Genomic DNA, 26,227 nt, shown 5'->3' with positions numbered 1-26,227 from the left:
TTTCACCTGAATTTTTAGGAGCATTTCCAGTTACGTGTGCACGTAAAATGTACCTGAAAATTCAGGTGGAAACAACGTTTAGATTATTTGGAGTGTAGGGATGTTCGAGGTTGGGTGAATTAAACTCACTATTGGGTAGTTTATTTCTTCCATGTGGGTTGTTTCAGTTTAGCGTGTATGTTTGTTATGATGATGACATCGATGATCGTCATCATCGTTTTGACATCTCAGGCTTTGACGTCCGTAATTTTAACTTTGAAACATGCTGAAAAATAAAATTTGAATTTTCTTGTCTGAATGGTGTAAATTGCAGGCAATTTTCAAAAAAATCAAAGAAAAAAGAGATTTTAGCTTCAGAATAACTTAGAAAATTAGTATTAGTGCTTTGGTGAACGGATACCACCGACGATGGACGGCATAAACCAGTATGATTCTTTCATTTCCGTCCACAAACCTCAGCTCCAAGCATCCGGCGTGCCGGAGCACTTCTGGCCGCAACTGTATCGCAAGTTGAAACACCAAGAATTTGATGCCGGCGCAAGTTTTTCGCTGCTCCTGGTGGACTACGGTGAAGAGCAACGGTCCCATGAAGATCCCATCTGGACGGTGGCCGTCTCCAAGGAAGGCGGCATCCGGGCGGACGATCCGACCGAAATCTATTTGGTGGATCACGCGTGGACGTTCAGGACTGACAACGCACGGCAACAGTTGACCGAGCACCCGGCCTTAGTGAACCGACTGGCTATTATGATGGGTCTTGATCAGGAGGATGTCAGTGCTCCGGTGCTCGTTTCCTCGATTTTGAACGACATTTGGAAGTGGTGCAACATGTACTCGCTGAACGGAGAGGGGCTGACCGTGGAGAATCGAATGCCAATTTGGTACGTGATGGACGAGCTGGGAAGCGGCATTTTGCACAGCAACACACCAAACTGTAGAGTGGTCCCGTTCATTCATGTTACTGAACAAATGACCTACAGTTTACTATTTCCGTTGGAAGATTTGGACGAAGGAGATCAGCTGTACAGAGATTTTGTGGAGGGAGTTCCCAGCGATAGCAAGGAAAGAGATGCACTTCTACTTCCATGGCAGCATACTTCACTGGTCGAAGAAAATTTTGTTCAAAGTGAAGCACCTAAGGAGTACTTTCTTGCAGGTCATATTGAGGAATCACTTCCGAATCCTGACGTGGCTCCACCATTGTTTGATGGAAACAGTTCGCTGAAAGTATACTCTCAATATGATATGGTCAGTCAGTATCTTACGGATCCGGGATTTGAAGTTGTACAGACTCCGGAAGAAGCGGATATTCTTTGGATGACGTCGCATTTCAAGCAATACAGGGAGTTGAGCGAATCAACGCCGAACAAATATGTGAACCAGTTCCCATTTGAAAATGTTCTTACGATCAAGGATCTGCTGAGCATCGTGTGCAGACGCATGGCTAAGAAATCATCCGATGAACAGGATCCATTGGTGCCCAATCCCAAATGGCTCCCGGTGACGTACAACCTGAAGACCGAACTGGTGGAATTCGTTAGCTACTATCAAAACCGGGCCCGCAAAGGTCTGGACAATCATTACATCGTGAAGCCTTGGAACCTGGCACGTGGCTTGGACACGTACATCACCAAAAACCTTGCGCAGATTATGCGCCTCCAGCAAACCGGTCCCAAAATCGTCCAGAAGTATATCGAAAATCCTGTCCTATTCGAACGTCCGGAAGTCGAAGGTCGCGTCAAGTTCGACATCCGGTACGTGATCCTTCTGAAAAGCGTCGACGAGCTGTCGGCCTATGTCTATACGAACTTTTTCCTGCGATTCGCCAACAAGCCGTTCGAGTTGAGCGAATTCGACGACTACGAGAAACATTTCACGGTGATGAACTATTCGCAGTTCCAGCTGAGACACATGAAGTGCGAGGAGTTTTTGGAACAGTGGAAAATCCAGTACCCGAAGCATCCGTGGCAATCGGTGGAAGCGGACATTTGCGAAATGCTGAAGGAGGTGCTGCAGGGGGCCACCAAGGTGGGCCCACCGTCCGGCATTGGGGCCAGTGCGCAATCCCGGGCGCTGTACGCCGTCGATTTGATGCTGGAGTGGACCGAGGGCGGCACCGTGATGCAACCGAAGATTCTCGAGGTGAACTTTACCCCGGACTGCAAGCGGGCGTGCGAGTACTATCCGGAGTTCTACAACGACATCTTCAATCTTCTATTCTTAGATCAGGAAAATGTGGACGTTTTCCGAAAGATTGCTTGATGATGGAGGTGGGTGATGATTGTGAATCGTGTTATAAGTTACATGAAAAAGTTAAAAATTGGTAAGTTGTTTTGCTTTGTATCCGAATGTCATTTTCTTTTTAAAAAAATGGGGATGAGGAGCTTTCCATAATGCATTAAATAATGCGAATACATTTTCGTTTATTTCACTGCCGAAATATTGAATGATCCTGTCCTTCAATCTCATTCGAGCTTTAAGCTACAGCACTTAAATTAATACAATAACACAGTTGTAAACAGATCGATTAAACGGTTTGATGCAATATGGGAATGCAAAACAAAATTGCCGCGCAGAAACTAACATTATTTAGTTTTTAAAATAGAATCGACCACGGTTGCCGCAAATCATTCGTTTGAAAATCACAATAGAATTGTTGTCCATACTGCTGTTCACCTTCCCCTAAGTATGATAATGTCAATAGTTTAATTGATTAGATCGTGCAGGGCTACGTCACATCAAACATGTTCAATCGTTCTGGTTTTCACCAGGAGAACCAGCCATATTGGCGCTCGGCAGTTCCGAAGTCGTTCCTCGGTACACGTCTTCGTTGAACAGCCGCTGGCGCTCGATGTACATCGAAACCTTCATGTTTCTCAGCTGGTGGTTGTTGATCAGCTTCAGCAGGGCAAACACCGACAGTCCAACCCACGTGGCGAACGATGCCCAAGCTCCGAACTGTGCCGTGCCCATTTCGATGTAGAAGCCCGAGGTCGAAATGTTCAGCTCGACGTTGGTGATGTTCTGTCCGTCGGCTATCTCACACCTGCGAAATAGTTAGATCGTTAACTAAAACTGAATCCTATTTAAATACTGAAATGCGTGATTACTTACGAGGGGAATCGTTCGGTCATTTCACCACACCATGACATGAATCCGAGGGTAATGATGATTGCAGCCACGATCGTCATGGTGCACAAAGTGATGCTGAAGACCACGTCGAAGAACAGCGCCAGAAAGGAACTTTCCAGTTCACGATACACCAGAATGGCCAACCTGTGAAATATACAAAACGCCAACTTAATTAAATTCTTAATAGTTTAGGCAGGCTTGGGAAAAATATTGAAAAAAAAAGTTCTTCCGCACAACTGTTTGCTGTTGTGAGAGTTCCATGCCGTCCGTACCAAAGCATTTTCATGCTTTTTTTCATTCGGCTTGTGCATAACACCAGAATTGAATTCTGTGGCTCACAGCCACGAAACTGATCAATTATTCCTAATCTTTGATGTAAGATCTAGGATGTGTTAATAAAGATCTAAAGTAGGAAGGTTAGTGATGCGAATTTCAGTTTGTTTAGTTTGTCAAGTTTTTGCCTTTCTGGTATACTAAGTATACGGTAAAGGCTATATGATCGCTCCAAAAACAAACTTTTTATAGAAGGCCCGGAGACCCATAGTGTTATATACCGATCGCCTCAGCTCGACGAATTGAGGTGATGTCTGTGTGTATGTGTGTGTGTGTGTGTGTGTGTGTGTGTGTGTGTGCACCAACCCAAAAAAATGTCACTCATTTTTCAGGCACTTATCCTTAACCAATTTACTCGCAACAAGTTGAATTCGACGCAGGATACTCTACCATTGTTTCTTATTGAAAATTGGTCAGATCGGACTGTGGGCTCAGAAGTTATGGCCAAAATACCACTTTTTCATAGAAAAATTGAGTAAAAAATTGTCACTCATTTTTCATTCACTTATATTTAACTGATTTACTTGCAACAAGTTGCATTCGACGCAGAATACTCTCCCTAATGAAAATTGGCCAGATCGATCTATGGGCTCAAAAGTTATGGCCAAAATACTATTTTATATAATGCACGAGAAAGGCACCATCACCGCTAGGTGGATTCATCGGGGTTTTTCTACTAGCTCTACACTACTAAATGGACAAAAGATTAGTGCTGAAAAGAATCATCTCATACTGATGGCCACTAATCGACAGATATCATGAACGCGCTCTTGCACTTCTTCTAAAATTCCGGCCCCTAGCTTATGCTAGTTCGCCGACTTGCTGGCTGATCCACTGCTCCACTGCAACGTAGTCTCGATCCCTCGACGGTCATGCACCAAAATTCCTGGCTCGAATCCTCCTGACTTCCCCCAGCGTCGAGGTGGTCCTCTCTCTCTGGTGCCGTCCTTGCCCTCTGTGCCCGCCTCCGAGCCAGTAAGCTGGACGTTGATTGCTTCTCGGTTCTAGTTTTCGTGGCATTGTAGCGTCGCAAGCCCTTACCATCCTTCTTGTTAGCTCGGCCGCATCAATGATCTCGGTAATGCTGTCCGGTCGGAATAGTCCTCAACGAATGGGTCTTTGTTGAAGGCTTTCGTTTTCTACCTCCGTTCACTGGTTATCCTGCTTCGTGTTACACCACGGTTTCGTTGGCCAATACGATAGCGAATCGCCTGGTGGTCGCTGTGAGTGTACTCCTCGCTAACTCTCCAGTCCATACTTGCCGTCAACGAAGTACTACAGAACGTGATGTCGATGATAGACTCCTCCCATCTCTCCGAAATGTGCTCACCGAGACTTCATTACACTATCGTACATCTAGCTTTGCTAGAGCTTCCTGCAGGATATATTCTCTTGTGTTGGTCACTCGACTACCCCATCCCATTCCACAGCCCAGGCATTGAAGTCACCTCCTATGACTACCGGCCTTCATCTGATCACCTGGTCGGTTAACTGATCCAATATCTTCTGAACTGCTCCACGGTCCACCTTGGAGGTGCATAGCAGCTGCATATGAAGATGCCGTTGATTTTGGCAATCACGAAGCCTTCGCATGGATTCTCCACTACTTCTTAAATAGGAAATTTGCCCATGACTTGTATCGCAGCCAAACCTGTTCTATATGTCACCCAGTTGTCGTTATCAGGGGGAACGGCGTTACGGCTCTGCTATTATCGCGACATCGCACATCGTTTCTGCTGTAGACTGCCATAACAGTTGCTGTGCGGTTTCACAATGAATTATCTTCACTACTACTGGCCTGCGATCGCCCTCTTGTAGGCTGGGTGTTCGGATTCAAACCAGTTTTTTGAGCGGCCCTTTTTTTCGGTAGCAGCTAAAACTGTACGTTAATATTTATTATTATTTCGCAACTAAGTTTCGTATTTTACCCTACTTACAACGTTTGGTTCTACACTCCCCTTTCGCACAACAACCGTTTCCGTAGAGCGAACCTCTTTCCAGCAAACTTCCTCTGTCCTTTTGCTAATATTAATCCGTTCCTGTGAACATTTATATTATTAGTTCTTGACATTTCATTTGCCTTATTATTTACTTACAGTTAACAACCATGAATAATTATTCTTTTCTATTCCAGGTCTTAATCTTCGCGGACAATTCTAGCACTGGAAACCTTAAATACAATTTATTATTTTATTAAATTTAACTGCACTTAATCTTCCTTAATTTGTTCCAAATATAGAGTTCATTATACGCAAGAATTTACTTCCTCACTTCTAATAACTTCTTAATTCACCGAAAATAGTAGCAATAACTTTCACTTTCTGAATAGTCTGTTTTTTTACTTTTTACATTACAATAGATTCTATCTACTTCATTTTTTTTCTCCTCTTTCCAGTTTCAGCAACAAACGATATAAGTGGGCAACTCCCAAACAGGTACGCTGCTTGCATCTTCGTCACACGCGATAGTATTGGTAGGCACTCTGAGCCAATTGCGGTGTTAACATGCCCCAGCCCGTAACGTCCTGTAGTTCTTGAGATTCTAAGGATTTACCTTTATACCTCCAACACCGCTAATTGGGCTACCGCACGCCGGTACACTCCTCGAGCTGTACGTACAACTGCTTGTCTCACTCGTCCCTTCTACGACACCTCTGATCCAATTCTTTCTATTGTTACCGTCCAAAAAGGACACCAGGTCGTTCACTTGTAACGGTTTTTTCTTCTCATACCACTTGGTCCGTCTGTTGATTGTCGGAAGATATTCTTTCAACCATCTTTTCCATATTTGGTTCGCCAGGTGTTGCGAACGCTTGTAGGCATTGCGCAGTGCGAGTGCTGTTCCAGCGCTCTCATCAACCACCAAGTCCGCACACGTGATTGATCCCCGAAGGAAGTGGTTCGGTGTGATCGCTTCCTCGTTTGCATCCTGCGGCACGTACGTCAACGGTCGCGTGTTGATCATATCTTCTGCTTCTACTAGGGTTGTCTACAAGACTTCGTCCGACAACGTTCACCCATTATTTAGTGCTTTCATCGCTTCTTTCACGGATCTTACTATCCGTTCCCAAATATGGCCCGTATGCGGTGCAGCTGGCGGATTGAAATGCCATGCTGTCGTTGCATTTATTACTTTCTCTGCACATTCGCCAAAAATTCTCTTCATTTCATTGTCTGCACCTTTGAAACATGTCGCATTGTCGCATTGTCAGAAAAAATCTCTCTGGGAACACCTCGCTTGCAGCTAAATCATCTTTGACGAAGCTCATTCGTCACAGTCTCTCAGTTAGCGTGACCGTACTTCTCATGGTAGAACTGGATCACCTTTTCCGTTGTTGCATTTTTTCGTGGTACACCCAGGTTTTTTTTTACACGGTTGGAATTCATTAATTTCCCGGTAAACCGAAACTTTCACAGCTTTTTAAATACCCCCTGAATTTTTTTTTTTTTTGTGAATTTTTTCGTGGGGTTAACTCATTGCTTCGTTGACACTGAAGGTCTTAAACGACTAAAACCAAACCGTGTAAAAAAATACCTGGGTGTAGTATTATTGGAAACTTCTTATCGAACGCCATTTCTTCCGACAATTCCATTCTACCGCCCATTCGAAGCACACCCTCCGCGTCTAGTGTCGGCGTCAACTTATAAAGGCAGCTAGTCTTCTTTACAGTTTCCATTAATTCCCTGGTCTTCTGTTTTAGGTTCTTGGATAACACAATTATTTCAACTGGAAATCCTTCGCTTTGCGCTTGTTTCCATAGAATGATTTCTGTTCTTCGGAACTCTTCCCTTTTCAACGAACATTGGACGGATGGCAGATGCACTAGGATCACACGTTGCTGATTTTTGTAGCCTTCACAGTAAGTAATTGAGCTCCCGCCACCTTGCGCTTGCAGTTGTCAATGAATCTGATAACGTATGCAGTCACTCTTTGAAACTTCATCCACCACAAACACCTGTCAACATAGATGACATCGTGAAGGGACACGTAGCTCATAGCTTCCTCGTTTGTCTGCTCTATCTGTCCGTCTAGCGCCATAGGCCATTGATCTTCAGATCGGTAAAAGAAGGAACCCCTGAATCATTCTTCATCACTGTCTAAGACACTTCGATACCTCTTCGCCAACACATCTGCCTGGTTCTGCTTGGTTGGAACCTATCACCAATCCAAATATTTCACCGAACCGAAACGCAACGAACTGTTTGTATTGATGTTGGTCGGTTCGAATTCAGTTCCATACTATTCGTGAATCTGTCCATAGCACACTTCAGTTGATTTTCAAAGAATGTGAAGCACCGCCCGACTCATCCGAGCTACCAGAACGAACGCCAATAGTTCTAAAAGGGCAACCGATTGTCGTTTCAGCGGTGCTACTTTTTACCGGGACATGGCCAATGTACACCGGATATATCCACCAACAACTACTCTCAAGTAAGCCACACAACCATACGCATGTTCACTGACGTCAGTGAAAATGTGCACTTTAACAGATTCATTTCATTTATTTAGTTAACATCTAAACAGATAACACTGAATCAACAATTTGACGCCACAATGCACGGTTCGAGGCCGCATCTCTCCATCCTCGGATACGCCCCACGCTCGCCAAGTCGTTTTGCACCTGGTCTGCCCATCTCGCTCGCTGCGCTCCACGCCGTCTCGTACCTGCCGGATCGGAAGCGAACACCATCTTTGCAGGGTTGCTGTCCGGCATTCTTGCAACATGTCCTGCCCATCGTACCCTTCCGGCTTTAGCTACCTTCTGGATACTGGGTTCGCCGTAGAGTTGGGCGAGCTCATGGTTCATTCTTCGCCGCCACACACCGTCTTCTTGCACACCGCCAAAGATGGTCCTAAGCACCCGTCTCTCGAATACTCCGAGTGCTTGCAAGTCCTCTTCGAGCATTGTCCATGTTTCATGTCCGTAGAGGACAACCGATCTTATTAGCGTCTTGTACATGACACATTTGGTGCGGTTTGGAGCCCGTAGTAGTCCCGACTTCCACAGATGATGCGCCTTCGTATTTCACGACTAACGTTGTTGTCAGCCGTTATCAAGGATCCGACGTAAACGAATTCCTCGACCACCTCGAAGGTATCTCCGTCTATCGTAACACTGCTTCCCAGGCGGGCTGTTGCGCTCGGTTCCGCCCACAAGCATGTACTTTGTCTTTGGAGCATTCACCACCAGTACAACTTTTGTTGCCTCACGTTTCAGGCGGGTGTACAGTTCTGCCACCTTTGCAAATGTTCGGCCAACAATGTCCATGTCATCCGCGAAACAAATAAATTGACTGGATCTGTTGAAAATCGTTCCCCGGCTGTTACACCCGGCTCTCCGCATGACACATTCTAGTGCAATGTTGAACAACAAGAACGAAAGTCCATCACCTTGTCTTAGTCCCCGGCGCGATTCGAACGAACTGGAGTGTTCGCCCGAAATATCCACACAGTTTTGCACACCATCCACCGTTGCTTTGATCAGTCTGGTAAGCTTCCCAGGGAAGCTGCTTTCGTCCATAATTTTCCATAGCTCTACGTGGTCTATACTGTCGTATGCCACCTTGAAATCAATGAACAGATGGTGCGTTGGGACCTGGTATTCACGGCATTTTTGAAGGATTTGCCGTACAGTAAAGTTCTGGTCCGTTGTCGAGCGGCCGTCAACGAAGCCGGCTTGATAACTTCCCACGAACTCGTTCACTAATGGTGACAGACGACGGAAGATGATCTGGGATATCACTTTGTAGGCGGCATTAAGGATGGCGATCGCTCGATAGTTCTCACACTCCAGTTTGTCGCCTTTCTTGTAGATGGGGCATATAACCCCTTCCTTCCACTCCTCCGGTAGCTGTTCGGTTTTCCAGATTCTGAGTGGCCAGCTTTTCCGGGCCGATCTTGATGAGCTCAGCTCCGATACCATCCTTACCAGCTGCTTTATTGGTCTTTAGCTGTTGAATGGCACCCTTAACTTTCCTCAAGATGGGGACTGGTCCGCTGAACTGACGTAGTCATCTCCTCCGCTGCCTTGACTTTCACTGCCTGTACTCTCAGCACTATTCAAATGTTCCTCGTAGTGCTGCTTCCACCTTTCGATTACCACACGTTCGTCCTTCAAGATGCTTCCATCCTTATCTCGGCACATTTCGGCTCGCGGCACGAAACCTTTGCGGGATGCGTTGAGCTTCCGATAGAACTTACGTGTATCTTGAGAACGGCACAGCTGTTCCATCTCCTTGCACTCCGCTTCTTCCAGGCGGCGTTTCTTCTTCTGAAAAAGGCGGGTCTGCTGTCTCCGCTTCCGTCTATAATGTTCCACATTCTACCGGGTACCTTGCTGCAGCGCGACCGCCCGCGCTGCGTCTTTCTTCTTCAGAATATGTCCGCACTCTTCGTCGAATTAATCGTTCCGTCGACTTCGTGCCATATACCTGACGTTGTTCTCCGCTGCGTCGTTAATGGCTGCTTTGACTGTATTCCAGCAGTCCTCAAGAGGGGCCCATCGAGCTCACCCTCTTCCGGCAACGCTGCCTCGAGATGCTGCGCGTATGCAGTGGCGACATCAGGTTGCTTCAGTCGCTCTAGGTCGTACCGCGGCGGTCGTCGGTACCGAACATTGTTGATGACGGATAGTTTTGGGCGCAGTTTAACCATCACCAGATAGTGGTCAGAGTCGATGTTAGCGCCACGATATGTCCTGACGTCGATAATGTCGGAGAAGTGCCGTCCATCAATCAGAACGTGGTCGATTTGTGATTCTGTCTGCAGTGGTGATCTCCAGGTGTACCGATACGGAAGGCTGTGTTGGAAGTAGGTGCTGCGAATGGCCATATTCTTGGAGGCGGTGAAATCAATTAGTCGTAGGCCGTTTTCGTTCGTCAGCCGGTGAGCGCTGAACTTTCCAATAGTCGGTCTAAACTCCTCCTCTTGGCCAACCTGAGCGTTCAAATCTTCTATGATGATTTTGACGTCGTGGCTTGGGCAGCTGTCGTACTCACGTTCCAGCTGCGCGTAGAATGCGTCCTTATCATCATCAGTGCTTCCGGAATGTGAGCTATGGACGTTGATTATGCTGAAGTTGAAGAACCGGCCTTTGATCCTCAACCTGCACATTCTTTCATTGATCGGCCACCACCCGATCACGCGCCTTTGCATGTCGCCCATCACTATGAAAGCTGTTCCCAGCTCGTGTGTGTTGCCGCAGCTCTGGTAGATGGTATGATTGCCTCTAAACGTTCGCACCATTGACCCCTTCCAACGAACCTCCTGCAGTGCTACGATACCGAATCCATGGTCCTTGAGCTCCCGATGAAGTTGAGAGATTTGCAGTTCCACGAACCGAGTTTCCAATCGCTAGTCCCTTTTCGTCGCAGTGGTCTTCGCCGATGGTTCCGGTCCGTACTCTCTTGTTGATTGTTCGTTGCTTATGATTTTTTAAAGGCTGACTTGCAGGGCCTGACACCAAACCCCCTAAATTTCCGGAGGACCATTCCTCCTTATTTCCGGTGGACCATGGTGCACAGTTTCACTTAGAGTCCCTCGCTGGCACTCGGACGATGATCAGCCGCCCCTAACATGGAGAACAGACGCTGTTGTGAGCCGATCCTGACATGGAGAACAGACGCTCAATAAGATTTGCACCTCCGGAGAGGAGCAAACCCCTCCTTCCCTGTCAGCATACGACCATAGTTCCCACCGGGTAGGTTACCCGATCTTCCCTAAGGTTGCATCCCGGCCAGCACCGCGGGGAGGCAGGGATAGGAATTGCTGGGTAAGAGGCTAAGGACCGCGAGATGGGGTCTATTTTATTCCTTCAGGTACGCGAAGTACCAATGGTACGCTTTACCCAGCATTTGCCGTGCCAACGGTTCAACAGATGCAATCTCCGACGATAGAAAACTTCCAAGATAGCAGCGTGGTATACGAATGTTTTCTACGTTCGGAAGCAGATTAATCCAAGACTTCCACATTATCCAACATTCGTCGTCGATAAACTCGTCCCATTCGCAGCCCCCACGCCATAAGTGTTGTACAATGATTTTACCCTGAATCGTGAAAGGAGCGAGCAGACCTAGTGGATCAAAAAATCCCATAACACAACTAAGCACTGCACGCTTCGTCGGCCGCTGTTCACCGCTAAAGTAAGGCAAATGTTGTTCTCGGTGTTTTGTAGAAAAGGAAAACTCGTCGTTAGCTGGGTCCCAAATCATTCCTAGCACTCGTTCTTGCAGCGTTGTTTTATCATCGATGAAATCGACTGCCGAGACCTGTTTCTGCTCGCCCAGACTGTGAAGTACTTCCACCGAATTCGAAATCCAGCTCCTGTTCTCGAAACCTCCCTTTTGGTGAACGAATCGTACATCTTTCGCTCGGCTAATGGCTTCTTCAACGGTATCGACGCTGTCAAAGTAATCGTCCACGTAGTGATGCTTAATAATTGCAGTCGCAGCTTCTGGAAACTGTACGGCGAATTCCTTAGCATTGCAGTTCTTAACGTATTGCGCCGAGCAGGGAGAGCTAGTCGATCCAAATGTTGCAACATCCATGACGTACACACGAGGAGCTTCTTTGGAGTTGTCTCGAAAGAGGAAGCGCTGGAACTGCCTATCTCGAGCAATAATTTTGATTTGATGGTACATTTCGCGCAGATCACCACCTATGGCAACTCGATGTTCTCGAAATCCTGCTGTAACAGCTACTAGTGGAACTAGCATATCGGGCCCTTTTAACAACTGAGCATTAAGAGACATGCCTTGGACGGCTGCTGCAGCGTCCCACACGAGGCGCACCTTACCCGGCTTTTGGGATTTAAGACAACGTTTAATGGAAGATACCATACCTTTTCTGGGTCTGTTTCAACAAGTTCTTCGGGCGTAGCCAGATGTGTGTAGCCTTTCTCCTGATACTCGGTGATCTGTTTGCGTACGTTCCGATGCAAGTCCGGATTCTTCTCCAGCTTCTTCTCTAACTGCTTCAGCCGGCGTAACGCCATCGGATAACTGTCTAGAAATGACGGACAGTCGGTCTTCCATAGTAGACCGGTTTTGACTCGATCTCCAATCCGCTTAGTGGTATGCTCTAGTGGTATGAATTTGGCGAGCTCTCTTGTCTTCTACGGACTCCAACTGTACTGCTACCACCGACTCTTCGACTGCGTAGTGATTTCATTTGTTATACCTTGGTGAAGGTTAACATATCCTTCAACTGCTGCTACAGTTTCGGTCCGTACACTGTCCACCCGGACAGTCTCCGTACACCGCACAGCTATCGGTTCCATGACTGTTCCAATCTTGGCTTCAAGCGGAGCAAAGGAATGTAGATTGTTCAACCCGATGAGCATCTCTGGTCGCCCGTTGTATGAGGAAATTGGCAATCTTCGGAGGTGGCTGTACTGGCAACTAAGTGGTTTGGCATCCAGCGCCTGTGCCGGCAGCATAAGCTTGTTGACCGTATGCACCGTAGTCAATAGCACCTTGGTCTCCGCTCCAACAGCCGACACCCATACATTCGTTCTCGATGAATCTCTTTCAACTCGCTCAATATCAGCCGTCCACTGAACACCGACTACTCCCAATCGATCTGCAAGTTTCCGTTCAAGAAGTGTCACCGATGCGCCTTCATCAAGAAAAGCTAGAACGGTGATCGACTTTTCTCCGCAGTGCAGTCGCACCGGAATCATTCGGAACATTGTTATATTGTTCGTCCGAATGTGCGCGGTAGTCCCTACCGCTCCGTCCATTGGATGCAAGAGAGAGTTATGCGCCTGACGACATTCTCCAATATTACAGCGTAGTTTGAATCTACATTGTGCTACACCATGCTCATTCAAGCACAACCGGCAAAGCTTCCATTGCTCCACTACTTTCATCCGATCCGCATACGTAAGATTTTTAAAATCTTGGCAGTACCGCAGCCGGTGATCCGTACGATTGCATACTCGACACGGCTTCAAGCTTCTCAATCCTCCGTCGCCAGTTGACGAACTTTTCGGCGGACTCTCTCCTTCGCTGTGATGTAGCAATGCTGCCTTAGTTTTGCTGTTCCCGTCTCCCGAACGAACATCACCAGAAGGTTTGTTCGCTGGTTTGTATTCCAGACCGACATTCGCTTCGCACGATTTCAGATACGAAATCCGTGAAAGTCCGGAGTGTCACTTTCTTCTTCCCACGCTTGAAGCGCACCCATTCACGTTTGTCGTTGTCTGGCAATTTATCTACAAGATCTTGAACAAGCAACGGATTCACCAAGTGTTGCTTGAGATTCGCTGCTTTCAGGTGTTCACACAACTGCTCGACAGCCGTCCTGAATGGAATAAAACTAGCTAACTTGCCTACTTTCGGCGGTTCCAGGCTACGAACCCTTTCTAGGTGACTCTGTAGAAGTTGTTCCGGTCGGCCGTACAGCTGTCGCAGCTTTATTATAACCTTAGGGACGGATTTTGGTAGGAGTAGTTGGCCTCGGACCATGTCAAGAGCCAGACCCTTTAGGCATTCTTGCAGGCGAACAAAGATTCTCGATGTCAGTGTAACCACAAGCTTCATTTGATGCCTGGTATGAACCGTAAAATAACGGCCATTCTTCCGGCTTGCCAGAGAAAGTGGGGAGTTTCTTGCAAATACCACTTCTCGCGGCTAACTGAATTTTTGTCGGTCCATGTTGTGAACGCCCTTGCCCGTTTTGGCTCGAATTATCAGAGCTGCATTTAGCTTTGCTACCAAACACCTTTCTTCCTCCGATCGGCGTAATATCAGACTCTTCGCTAGATGTATCGTTTCCATCAGAATCGCTGTCGGCGCCCTCATCACTGGTAGTGTCTATTCCAGATTCGTTGACCAATGACTTCTTGATATGCATCAAGTTTTGCTCTGACAACTCTCTGCTCTGGCTCTCGCAGAACTTCCTCCTGCAGCAGTCTCTCCTGTTCTTCTTCCTCTTCACGCATTTGCTACTCCAGCATCATACGCCTTCTTCCAATCACTCTCTTGATCTCCAGATCTTTCCTTTTCAGCGCCATCTCCGCTTCCAGCTCCTGCTCCATCCGCTTTTGGGTCTCATCCATTGCTTTCAGCTTTTGCTCCAGAGTGAGCGCAGCATCGGATTTGATACTGGAACGGTCCGATTCGTCACCGCTTCTCTTGGTAACGTTTCTTTTCTTCTTCTTGGCTTGCTGACAGATTTCATCAGCGCAGAACCACTTTTTTATCTTCTCCGCTTCTTCAGCCGATATTCCCGCACAGCGGAGGTGAAACCATAGCTGACATCCATCGCAACCAATCATCTGCTCATTCTCCGTGGACAATTCATCGCATCCTGCACACGGAGTTTCAGTGAGGTCAAGACAAGGGTAAATTCGACGCAGGTGCAAACGTTTTTTAGTTTGTTCAGATTCAAACCAGTTTTTGAGCTGTCCTATTTTTCGGTAGCAGCTAAAACTATACGTTTATATTTATTATTATTTCGCAACTAAGTTTCGTATTTTACCCTACTTACAACGTTTGGTTCTACACTCCCCTTTCGCACAACAACCGTTTCCGTAAAGCGAACCTCTTTCCAGCAAACTTCCTCTGTCCTTTGCTAATATTAATCCGTTCCTGTGCACATTTATATTATTAGTTCTTGACATTTCATTTGCCTTATTATTTACTTACAGTTAACAACCATGAATAATTATTCTTTTCTATTCCAGGTCTTAATCTTCGCGGACAATTCTAGCACTGGAAACCTTAAATACAATTTTATTATTTTATTAAATTTAACTGTAAGCACTTAATCTTCCTTACTTTGTTCCAAATATAGAGTTCAGTATACGCAAGAATTTACCTCCTCACTTCTAATAATTTCTTAATTCACCGAAAATAGTAGCAATAACTTTCACTTTCTGAATAATCCGTTTTTTACTTTTTACATTACAATAGATTTTGTCTACTTCATCTTTCTTTCTCCTCTTCCCAAATTCAGATACAAACGATATAAGTGGGCAACTCCCAAACAGGTACGCTACTTTCAACTCGTTACACACAATAGTATTGGTAGGCACTCTGAGCCAATTGTGGTGATAACACTGGGCATCCACGAAATTGTGGAGCTCCTCCACCAATCTCTTCGCGGCCACTATTTTCGGCTTTGGTGGAGGCTTTTCCAATTCGTTTTGCCCTGGCCGTTGCTCCTGTAACTGCAGTTGTCCCTGCTTCTTCTATAGGATTCTTCTTCTTCTTATTGGCATTACATCCCCACACTGGGACAGAGCCGCCTCGCAGCTTAGTGTTCATTAAGTACTTCCACAGTTATTAACCATGGGGCCCTCTTTAGCCGTGCGGTAAGACGCGCGGCTACAAAGCAAGACCATGCTGAGGGTGGCTGGGTTCGATTCCCGGTGCCGGTCTAGGCAATTTTGGATTGGAAATTGTCTCGACTTCCCTGGGCATAAAAGGTATCATCGTGTTTGCCTCATGATATACGAATACAAAATGGTAACTTGGCTTAGAAACCTCGCAGTTAATAACTGTGGAAGTGCTTAATGAACACTAAGCTGCGAGGCGGCTCTTTTTCAATCCGAAAATTGCCTATACCGGTACCGGGAATCGAACCCAGCCACCCACAGCATGGTCTTGCTTTGTAGCCGCGCGTCTTACCGCACGGCTAAGGAGGGCCCTTCTATTTTTCTATTCTATAGGATCCCCTCTCTAAACCGTTATCTCCACCCATCGTAAATATTCGCTTATGATCCATGGATTATCTTTGCAAGCAGTGAGGTCCCTGCGCGGGTTGACACGGGCGCACTTATATGGCCGTGTTCAGAGCCGATCGCGCAATCGGGAAAATCTCAACCGAGCCTAGTACTCATTAAGAAACTTGGTGGACGAGTATTGAACGTATTCGGAGGACTGCATGCGTGCTTTTCGTGACGGTGACGTGATACTTTGGAATGATCCCATATCTTATCTAAGGACATCATTCTACGTAAAAACAAGTCGATCCATTTGGAATACTGAATAGATCTAAAGGTCTCTGATTAAAAGTAGTCGGACGAATATATTTTTTATGTGCTGTTGGTACGACATTAAGACACTCATCATGTAATCAAATATACTATATTAACAATATGATTCACTCTCACGAAATTTTGGCGACACCACATGTGGCGCCAACTCGCGTCCAAAAGGATCGATACACACGTAAATCGAACTACCCAAAATATGACGATCGTTTTACACACACTTCAAAATGTCATCAAGAAAAAAATAGGGATGCTTGATGTTTTTTGCAAACTTAATCGATTATGTTTAAGGACATAGTTGGAAGAGTACCACGATGGCAGTCAATATGGCACCGGACCTTCCACAGGTCAATACCGTACCTCCCGCACTCCTCTCCCACCAACATTCGAATGCATCGAACAGCACCGAACAAAAGTTTGATATTCAAATTACTAACCTGCTCGTAGCATATTTATTTACTTCCCGTGAAAATGAACATGTTTCTTCAAAGAATCCTATGCATTTCGGCACGAATTATAGCATAAATCAGTAGTTCCGTGCCAATTTAATTGCCGTTCGCGATTTTGTGGGCTTATCACTGCACTTCACTTCTTCTCAAAGGGCATTGAAAAAATCAAGTTTTCACACACTTCTCCGCACATGAGCAGCCCGAAATGTTGATAGAATGCAAATTAAACATCACTTTTTGAAATCAGTCACTTGTTTGAATCGAAAACTTAATAAAAACTGCTATTTTTGACCGTAAAAAAACAGTAAAAACGGATCGCGGAGCGAATGTAAACACCGGGACCGGCAGCAGCAAACTAATATTTAGGGTGGCTCAAAAATTATTTTGCTCCGCCACGCTCAGTCGAATATGTTTCATATTCTGGGTGTCTTCCGATGGTTTGAGCTGGTTTGAATAGGGGCTAACCGTGCACAGGCCTTTTCAGGTTTGTATGAGAGTTGATATGGCGAGGTTGAATTTAACATTATTCTGATTGTGGCGCTTCGTCATTGGGCCCTGGCGAGGGGGGAGACCATATGACTGGATGATACACTCAGGAGCTTTGACTCCATAGACAATGCATATTGAATTGTCGTTCCGATAGATGGGAGTTGATTCTAATCGAGGTTGCGAATCCTTAGCATGCTAATTAGGCTTCTCAGAGAGCATCAGTGAAACGTGTAATTCAACAAAATAGCCAGAATTTGTCTGTGATATCTATCGCGCCAGGAGCAGAGATTTCATACAAAAAGTGTGACATGGGAGTGAGCGGAGTATAAAATGCTATTTTCGCGTTACGTAATCAATGGATCTTTCCCAATGTGATTGCGCGGTAGTTGCTACAATCCAGCTTATCGCCTTTTTTGTAGATGGGACACACGACACCTTCCATCCACTCCTGCGGCAAAACTTCCTCCTCCCAAATCTTGGTAATGACCCAGTGCAGCGCTCTAGCCAGTGACTCACCACCGTGTTTAAATAGCTCTCCAGGTAGTTGGTCAACCCCAGGGGCTTTGTTGTTCTTCAGCCGGCCAATCTCCTCCTGGATTTCCTGGAGATCCGGAGCCGGTAGAATTATGTCCTGCGCGCGTTCTCCCAGGTCCATCACCATACCGCCATCTTCGTCTGCCACATCGCCATTCAGGTGTTCTTCGTAGTGCTGCCGCCACCTTCGGATCACCTCACGCTCGTTCGTAAGAAGGTTCCCGTTTATGTCCTTACACATATCAGGCTGTGGCACGTGGCCCTTACGTGAACGGTTTAACTTCTCATAGAACTTTCGTGTGTTATTAGCGCGGTACAGTTGCTCCGTTTCTTCACGGTCTTGATCTTCCTGCTGGCGCTTTTTCCTCCGGAAAATCGAGTTTTGTCTGTTCCGCGCCTGTTTATATCGTGCCTCGTTCGCCCTCGTGCGGTGTTGCAGCAATCTCGCCCATGCTGCATTCTTCTCTTCCACTAACTGCTCACATTCGCCGTCATACCAGTCGTTTCTCTGATCCGTGGCACCATGCCAAGTGCAGCGGTTGCGGTGCTACCAATGGCGGATCGAATATCTCTCCAGCCATCTTCAAGAGACGCTGCGCCTAGCTGCTCTTCCGTTGGAAGTGCCACTTCCAGCTGCTGCGCGTATTCTTGGGCTAGTCTACCGTCTTGTAGCCGCCCAATGTTAAGCCGCGGCGTCCGACTTCGACGCGTGTTGTACACCGTCGAGAGTTTTGAGCGCAGGCATACTGCAACGAGGTAGTGGTCGGATTCAATATTTGCACTGCGGTAAGTGCGGACGTTCGTGATGTCGGAGAAGAATTTACCGTCGATTAGAACGTGGTCGATTTGGTTTTCCGTTTCTTGGTTAGGTGATCTCCATGTGGCCTTGTGGATATTTTTGCGGGGAAAGAAGGTGCTTCGGACTACCATTCCGCGGGAGGCTGCGAAGTTTATGCATCGTTGGCCGTTGTCATTCGATACGGTGTGCAGACTATCCGGTCCGATGACCGGTCTATACATTTCCCCCCTTCCTACCTGTGCGTTCATGTCACCGATGACGATTTTAACGTCCCGCAGTGGGCATCCATCGTATGTCTGCTCAAGCTGTGCGTAGAACGCTTCTTTCTCGTCGTCGGGTCTCCCTTCGTGTGGGCAGTGCACGTTGATGATGCTATAGTTGAAGAAACGGCCTTTAATCCTCAGCTTGCACATCCTTGCGTTGATTGGCTGCCACCCAATCACGCGTTGGCGCATCTTACCCAGCACTATGAAGCCGGTTCCCAGCTCGTTGGTGGTGCCACAGCTTTGGTAGAAGGTAGCCGCTCGATGCCCGCTTTTCCACACTTTCTGTCCTGTCCAGCAAATCTCCTGCAGCGCCACGACGTCGAAGTTGCGGGGATGTAATTCATCGTAGATCATCCTGTCGCAACCTGCGAAACCTAGCGACTTGCAAATCCATGTTCCAAGCTTCCAATCGTGATCCTGTATTCGTCGCCTAGGTCTTTGCCGATTATATCGAGTCGCATTATCTCTTATATTGTTCGTAATGATTGGTTTTCTAGGCGGCTTATTGGGCCAGCGCAAACCTCCTGTCTCGTCGGAGGGCCGTCGTGTCAGGGCTGTTTAGCGTCCCACCTAACACCAGGACTTGGGCTTGTGCGCTTTGAGCGGCACACGGTCGCTTTGGTGGGGCCTACTTACGGATACATTATAGAGGTTTAACAGGGCCCACTGTCGAACCCCACCACATCCTAGGCAAGCACCACAACTCGCAGATGGTCTGGGAGGGATCGTCAAGCCCTTGGACATAGTCCCTGCTGCCCGCATATTTTTGTGGAAATGTATAATAAATTTGATATAGCTAGTTGAACTGTATTCGGCGGGAACATGCAGGTGCACAATATCGAACTTGAAGCACGCTGAAGCAGTTGGAGAGCTATACAAGGTTGCTGTGGAAGTTTACATTATTCTAGCATTGCACCTACTCGCTCTTTTGTTCTCACACCATGTTGCTGTTTGCTCATTTGACTTCAACACTTTTAGCAAATATACTATTGTCGCGCTTATCTTTTTCTAGAATGCTGCGGCGGTCATACACTTGCAGGCTCGACTGCGAAGGTAAACGTCAAGATAGCCGCCGGGTTAAAAGATAGGGAAAATTTTCCCTCTCAGAACAAAACCACGTGCTTTTCGCCAAATGACAGCAGTACTCGATTGTATTATGTCGTTTTCGGTTATTGCTGGGTCGAACCTAGTTCTGCACCGGATCCGCTCTAACAGCTGTCAAAACGTTCGGTTATTCGTTCAGGTTGGATCGCGATCCGCACCAGATCCGACTCAAAACAAATGAGGTTCGCTCTGCCGATTTATCGAGATCGAACCTAGGTTCACCAATATATTCAAACACAAACTGTCAAACTGATGTTTATGTTTACGCTAAAGGAGAAAGAAAATGTAAAAGACACGGAAGGGTGCGGATGGGTATTTGACTTTTAATCGTTTTTGTTTCATTTGTTGAATTTATCGATTTTGTTGCTGTCTTGCACGTAAAAATGGATTATTTTGTGTGTTGTCTTCAAGTTTCTCTGATGGTGGAATGGATTCAGATACCGACATATTTTTGCTGATTACTTCAGACGGTAGCTCCGTTATAAACAAAATGATGGTTAAAAATTTTGATGAAAATGTGATTGATAAATGCAATGACGAGAAGGTAGCTGTGGCTGCTATTTATTCACTATTACGTTGTGTATTCGATTATATGCTTTGGGTATAATTGCTCTCTCAATGGGAAAATAGCGTACTGGAGTATTGGATTATTATTTATACTAAAATGTTCATACCATTATTTTATTCATTATTGCAGCTCTGTGAATAATTTGTTTAAGGTTACGGATTTGAAGAATATAAACATAATGTATTAACCCTTTATAAGGCAGTGATAACTATATTGCCATCAACAAATGATACGTTTTTCTGATTATTTACAATAGTTTTATTAAGTATTCACCTTGCAGAGGGTATATTTGCTACCTAGTAACACTCCAGATCATACTTGGCCAGAAAATAAATTCAAATGTAAATTTAGGAACCGTTTTATACGAATTGAGAATAATTTTAGAATCGAAGAAGGATTTTTAGTTGTAATTCGTTAAAAACCGACAAAGACATATTTTACCCCGTTGATATTTATTATGTTGAATCTCCTGTTATGTAGTGGAAAATTATGTAGAGAAAAATATTTGCCTTTCTTGTATACTTGGCTGTTGCAGTTTTGGCGAAATCGCGGTTTATCCCAAAGGATCCCTCTTGGGAGGAAAATACAAAAATGTTAGTCAACTCTTGTGCGATTTGATTCTTTGTTTTAAAATAAAAGGCCCCAAATCTCAATAATTTTTCTATTGGATTTTTACAAAGTGTTTCCATATTTTCTTGTTCTATTACATTTTAATGCCCTAATTGATAATTCAAATGTAACACAATCACTGTTATCCAGAACGCCACTTAGAACCAGTATAACAGTTTATCGGGAAACACGGATTGGAATAATTACCGGCATTGTTCCGGAGCGCCAAAATTCCTTCACGGCAATCCATATTTCTGTCGTCATTCATCACAAGCTTGTTATCACATAAATTTTTTTATGAAATAACTGTCATTTTTCAAATGCAACAATTAACAGAAGAAAAATCTGACTTCCCATTCAATTTATATAATAAGAAACAAAATAACACTAATAACAAAATTCAAAAGATAAAATCTGTATAAAATCTGATAAAATATTTTCATTTCTGCTGATCAGCTGGCAGTGCGAATTGAAAACAAAACAGATGATAGGGCTTGAGATCTCACTAACACCATCATACTGACTCGATCCCGATTCGTTTTTCGTTCGGTTATTCGGAGTCGGGGTCGGACCTGACCCAGGTCTAAAACCGAAAACGACATTAGTGAGAGGCAACCGGAGTCACTGAGTACATGGAGAGTGTTTATCATAGCAAGTGCATACAGTGGGGGAGATTTTCATTGACACTGTTGTGTTTAGTGACCGTTGCAATTACCTGACAAGTAACTAGCAGGAAGCCGCAGTATTCTATTTTATCTCGAGATGCATAATATATTAACAATATGATTCACTCTCACGAAATTCTGGCGACCCCACATGTGGCGCCAACTCGCGTCCAAAAAGTGCGATACACGTTATAATTAAACTGCCCAACATATGACGATCGTTATACACACACACTTACGGAGCCGAATTTATTAAATTCAACATTTGGCTGGCAAACATTACCGCTAGGCAATGGTTAAACTCACTGGTATTTTTAACAGCAAGGAAGGGACCCTGATCAATTTACTTATGTTTTGTTACACTTTTTGAATTTAAATGTAAATTAACAAAATTCGTAGAGATTTATAGATTTATGATTTACAGATATATAGATGCATAAGAGTTTACAAAATGATTGTTTGAGCTCGAAAAACGATGGAATTCCGACATTCAAGACTTGAGGATTTTTGAAAACCTGACGATTTTTATCACATTTTCAAGGATGATATGATCAAAATATTTTACCTACTTATGAGATGAGCATGTCAAGACCAGGAGGTGGCTGAGTTGTATCCCCGGGTTGGTGTAGGAAATTTTTAGGTTATATATTTTCTTGGAATGATGGGATGATTTTTTTGGTTTTGAAAGTAAGGAACACATTTGTTTTATTGAGTTTTACCAATATCAGCGGAGCTTAATCATTGGTAAAGCTTTTTGAAATTACGGTTCTGATCATTGTTGATCTAGATTTTTTTCCTTTAGATAGATGAATGAAAGTGAAGCTCATCGATCACTTCAAAGTCTGATGGTTGTACCAAGAATCATGCAAATAAGAGGCGTTCAGAAAAAAAGCATTTGGAGTATAATTTTCGTTTATTAGTTCACTATTCTGGATAGTGGGACAATTTAGTTTTCATAAGATTCATCCCTTTTCTGACTAAAAATCCAAACTTTTGAAAATCTTTTACAAAACTACCCTGGTTTTGTGATTGCGTGTTCTGTTGGTGGTATTTGGCTTGGCCTCGGTTGTGACCTAATAATTAAATGTTATTGAAAGTGATTGCTGCAATAATGCGACTATAAAATGAAAAGTGAACTAAATTTTGAATGTATCAATCAAGGTAAATCATTTAGCACTCACCGCATCAAAACAACGGCGGCACTGAATATGCATATTTCTATTTGTGTGCTTTTGACAGAACGTCCACGGTTTTTGTTCATTCGGTAATGAATTCTGGTGAAAATATTGCGCATAAATCCCAAAATTTTATTCCCACCTTTGGGTTTCCGCGCCGAGCACTCAGCGCCAGACTCGGCGACAAGGCGAAAGTTATAAAGGGTTACCAGATTTTGATAATTAATATCGATTGTTTGTGTGAGTGCACCGATATAAAAAAATAGAGCTTTTAGCTGAATTTTCTATTGTCAAATGCAAGTTTTGACAGTATTATTTATGTATGAGTGAAACACATGTACAAAAGGTCTATCGGGGAAACAGTCGCTGAAGACAAATGTCATTGTATTCAACGACGAAATGAAATCTCGCTTAACTTTTCAAAGGACCTAAGTAACATTTTTCATGAATTAATTTGAATACCGCAATCAACAGAAAAACATGAAAGCTTTTCATTGCAGTACTCAAATTAATTCGTGAAAAATGTTACTTAGGTCCTTTGAAAAGTTAAGCGAGAAATGTTTCAATGCTAAGAGCAATAATAGTTTCTAATGGTTATTTCTCCAAATCTAGTACGCATATAAATTTTACTTCCATTCCTCGATCTCTCTATCTCGATGGTCCCTTCAATATCGAGATGTGGAGAGCGACTGTAGTATAATCCCGACCAAGGTCGGGTACGTTCAACTAGTTTTTCTTGCGAAAGTATCGAAAAATATTCTATTAAATCCCAAAAAATATCTGATATTGGATACGAAATCGAGAAAGCACAATAAAATGGGCGTAATTAAGTTTAGCCGAAATATCTCACCGTAATGCTACGTTTTGAAAGGGCAAGTGAATTGAACAACTTAGTTCAATGCAATTTACTGGCCAAGAGTTGAACATGTTCAACTTACTGTCCGTTCAAGTGAGTTGAGCGAAGGTGTTTGGACGCATTTAATCCAAGCGACTTGTTCAATTCACTTTCCATGTCTAAATGTAACAAAATAATCATACTCATTATGATAAGCGCAACATAACAAAACGCAACCGGATGAGTGTCATCTTCATGGCTTTCCACTCAAGATACATATTCATTCAATCAATGGTGGGCAGCGGAAAGTTTTCAATTCATAATAAGTTGAAACGCAGGTGTTAAGTTCCAGTAGGAATTTAGGACACCGAAGAGGAAGAAGAATGATGCATTGGAATAATATCGATAATATTCAGAAAGAATTAATCAAATTTCTTGCTGAAGAAAATGATAGAAATGTTTACAGTGAAACAATCATTTTAATGTTTGCGGAACGGCTTTCACAGTTTGAACGATTGAAGCAAAGGTGTAGTTTGTCTGCTTTGCACTGCTTCATCGAAATATTTACAGTAGTGTTTGCATTTAACAAAGTCGATATTCCGGTAATCGATTTATTGAAAAATGTATGGACATCCCCACACTGTAAAATGTCATCGAACAACTGTATGACTACTCACCGGAAGATGGCAGGAGGGTTTTCCAGCACAAGCTAGGAAAAAACATGTTTAGATTCCTCTTTGCTCGCTAGATGATGTTGTTATCACCGGCAAATTGTTCGCCATTTCGTTGTATGGGAAAACTCGAAGTGAACCATATTGTTAATATAATATATTTGATGTAATACAGCTCATAGTCTGAGTATATTTTACAAGAATGCGTAAAGCCCACTCTTTGTCATTGAAAAATATTTGTCAAGTTCATCCAGATATCTATCACTTATTCGATATCGACATGGATATCAAGCAGACTTGCAAATCATAATGACAAAAAGATCCTTGCTTGACCAAAAATACAAAAGTGATCCACTATAACAGGTTTTTGCGAACAATTTTTGTAATTTTATTCATTCAGTTTTACGTGATCCTGTAGGTATAGACCTTATTTTCAGGGCAAGGAAAAACAAGTGTAAAAATAATTACATATTGCTTCGTGGCATTTGAAATGCAACAAGTTAGGTCCAGCAGAGAGTGGCATCGATGCTACATCAAGTCATTCTCATAATGGTTCTGTAGTTATAAAACCCCCAATCACTAAACTCACCGATAAATCTGCAATCCGGCAACGACAAACAGTGCCACTCCCACCAGGATCGGGTAGTTGCAATAGCCATCGGAAGGCCACCTAACATCGAACAATCCGTCCTTCTCCTGCCATGTTCCGGAAGCAAACAGCAAACAGTGGCCACTAAAAACGGGATAAATTACCAATTAACTAAATATCATCCCGTGCTAGTTACGAGAATGAATCATAAAATTGCGACTTACTTGAAAGAGTGAACGTGAACCGACAGCGGTATGAACATGCACAGCGACAGGATCAGTCCGATGACATGGCCAGCCACCTGGCTTAGGATGAGCACATTGGACAGGGCCATTGTGACATGGGGTGCGATTTCGAGTGGCACTGCTTTTCGCGAGCAGAACAATCACAAATTTTTAATCGGAAACACGAAAAACTTTTCCGACGGAATGCAAAAATTTGCTATCGCTTTTGTTGACAGTTTGTTTTGTTTATTGTTTATAAATTGAAGTGCACACTGGGCCGGAAGCATAACCAAAAGTTTTAAAACGTCAAAAGCAGTTCATACACGAAAATCTGAATCTACCCATTGGCTGAGTAGTTTTGTCTTACCATTTTTTGGGTGAACGCCACGGGTCCCAAATAAAAAATATTATAGAAAAATAATATTATTTATTGTAATATTACTACCAAAAACAATTATATGTATACACACCCGTTTCAAATCACTCAGAGACTGAGTGCCGTCTCTTTTTTCCCACGGAAAAGTTACTCAAAATTTGAGTAGTTCCACTTTTTACGAAAATTGAGTAAGATTTCCATGAGAAAAAAAGAGACGGCAATACAGTTTCACTCAGTCTCTGAGTGATTTGAAACATCTCAGAAAATCTATAAACAAATTTTTCGCACAAAAATATCGAAGAAATTTAATTCCTGGTTTTCTTTTTCATCTGTTGAAATTTTTTTTCCACATTTTCGTCGGAATTCCAAAATATTATTTTTTTTGAAAATCTCTTTGAGTGATTCCTTGACT

At 44.2% G+C, this 26,227-nt stretch overlaps 2 protein-coding genes across 2 annotated transcripts; one reads left to right on the top strand and one right to left on the bottom strand.

The window, feature by feature from the left end:
- Positions 1-233: 233 nt before the first annotated feature.
- LOC134202598 (tubulin--tyrosine ligase-like protein 12) lies at positions 234-2,323 on the top strand. The gene has a single exon (XM_062677618.1). It carries the CDS (start codon positions 409-411, stop codon positions 2,260-2,262), a length of 1,854 nt encoding a protein of 617 aa, XP_062533602.1. The 5' UTR covers positions 234-408; the 3' UTR covers positions 2,263-2,323.
- A 62-nt stretch (positions 2,324-2,385) lies between these two features.
- Positions 2,386-25,693, bottom strand: LOC134202605 (transmembrane protein 179). Its single transcript, XM_062677625.1, has 4 exons — positions 25,440-25,693; positions 25,216-25,359; positions 3,115-3,276; positions 2,386-3,046 (listed from the first exon to the last, which is right to left on the bottom strand). Exons 1-4 carry the CDS (start codon positions 25,547-25,549, stop codon positions 2,749-2,751), a joined length of 714 nt encoding a protein of 237 aa, XP_062533609.1. The 5' UTR covers positions 25,550-25,693; the 3' UTR covers positions 2,386-2,748.
- Positions 25,694-26,227: the final 534 nt, after the last annotated feature.

The sequence above is a fragment of the Armigeres subalbatus genome, chromosome 1 (assembly GCF_024139115.2).
Source record: "Armigeres subalbatus isolate Guangzhou_Male chromosome 1, GZ_Asu_2, whole genome shotgun sequence".
Classification (NCBI taxonomy): domain Eukaryota; kingdom Metazoa; phylum Arthropoda; class Insecta; order Diptera; family Culicidae; genus Armigeres; species Armigeres subalbatus.
This window is presented reverse-complemented; position numbering and strand designations above follow the sequence as displayed.

What these genes read in the sequence shown, in the direction of transcription:
- LOC134202598 (XM_062677618.1), top strand. Translation starts at nt 409, where the DNA reads ATGGACGGCATAAACCAGTATGATTCTTTCATTTCCGTCCACAAACCT.
- LOC134202605 (XM_062677625.1), bottom strand. Translation starts at nt 25,549, where the DNA reads ATGGCCCTGTCCAATGTGCTCATCCTAAGCCAGGTGGCTGGCCATGTC. An exon ending in GTTCACGTTCACTCTTTCAA is followed by an intron (nt 25,360 to 25,439) that starts GTAAGTCGCAAT and finishes TCCCGTTTTTAG; the next exon opens with TGGCCACTGTTTGCTGTTTG. An exon ending in GCCGGATTGCAGATTTATCG is followed by an intron (nt 3,277 to 25,215) that starts GTGAGTTTAGTG and finishes TATATTTCACAG; the next exon opens with GTTGGCCATTCTGGTGTATC.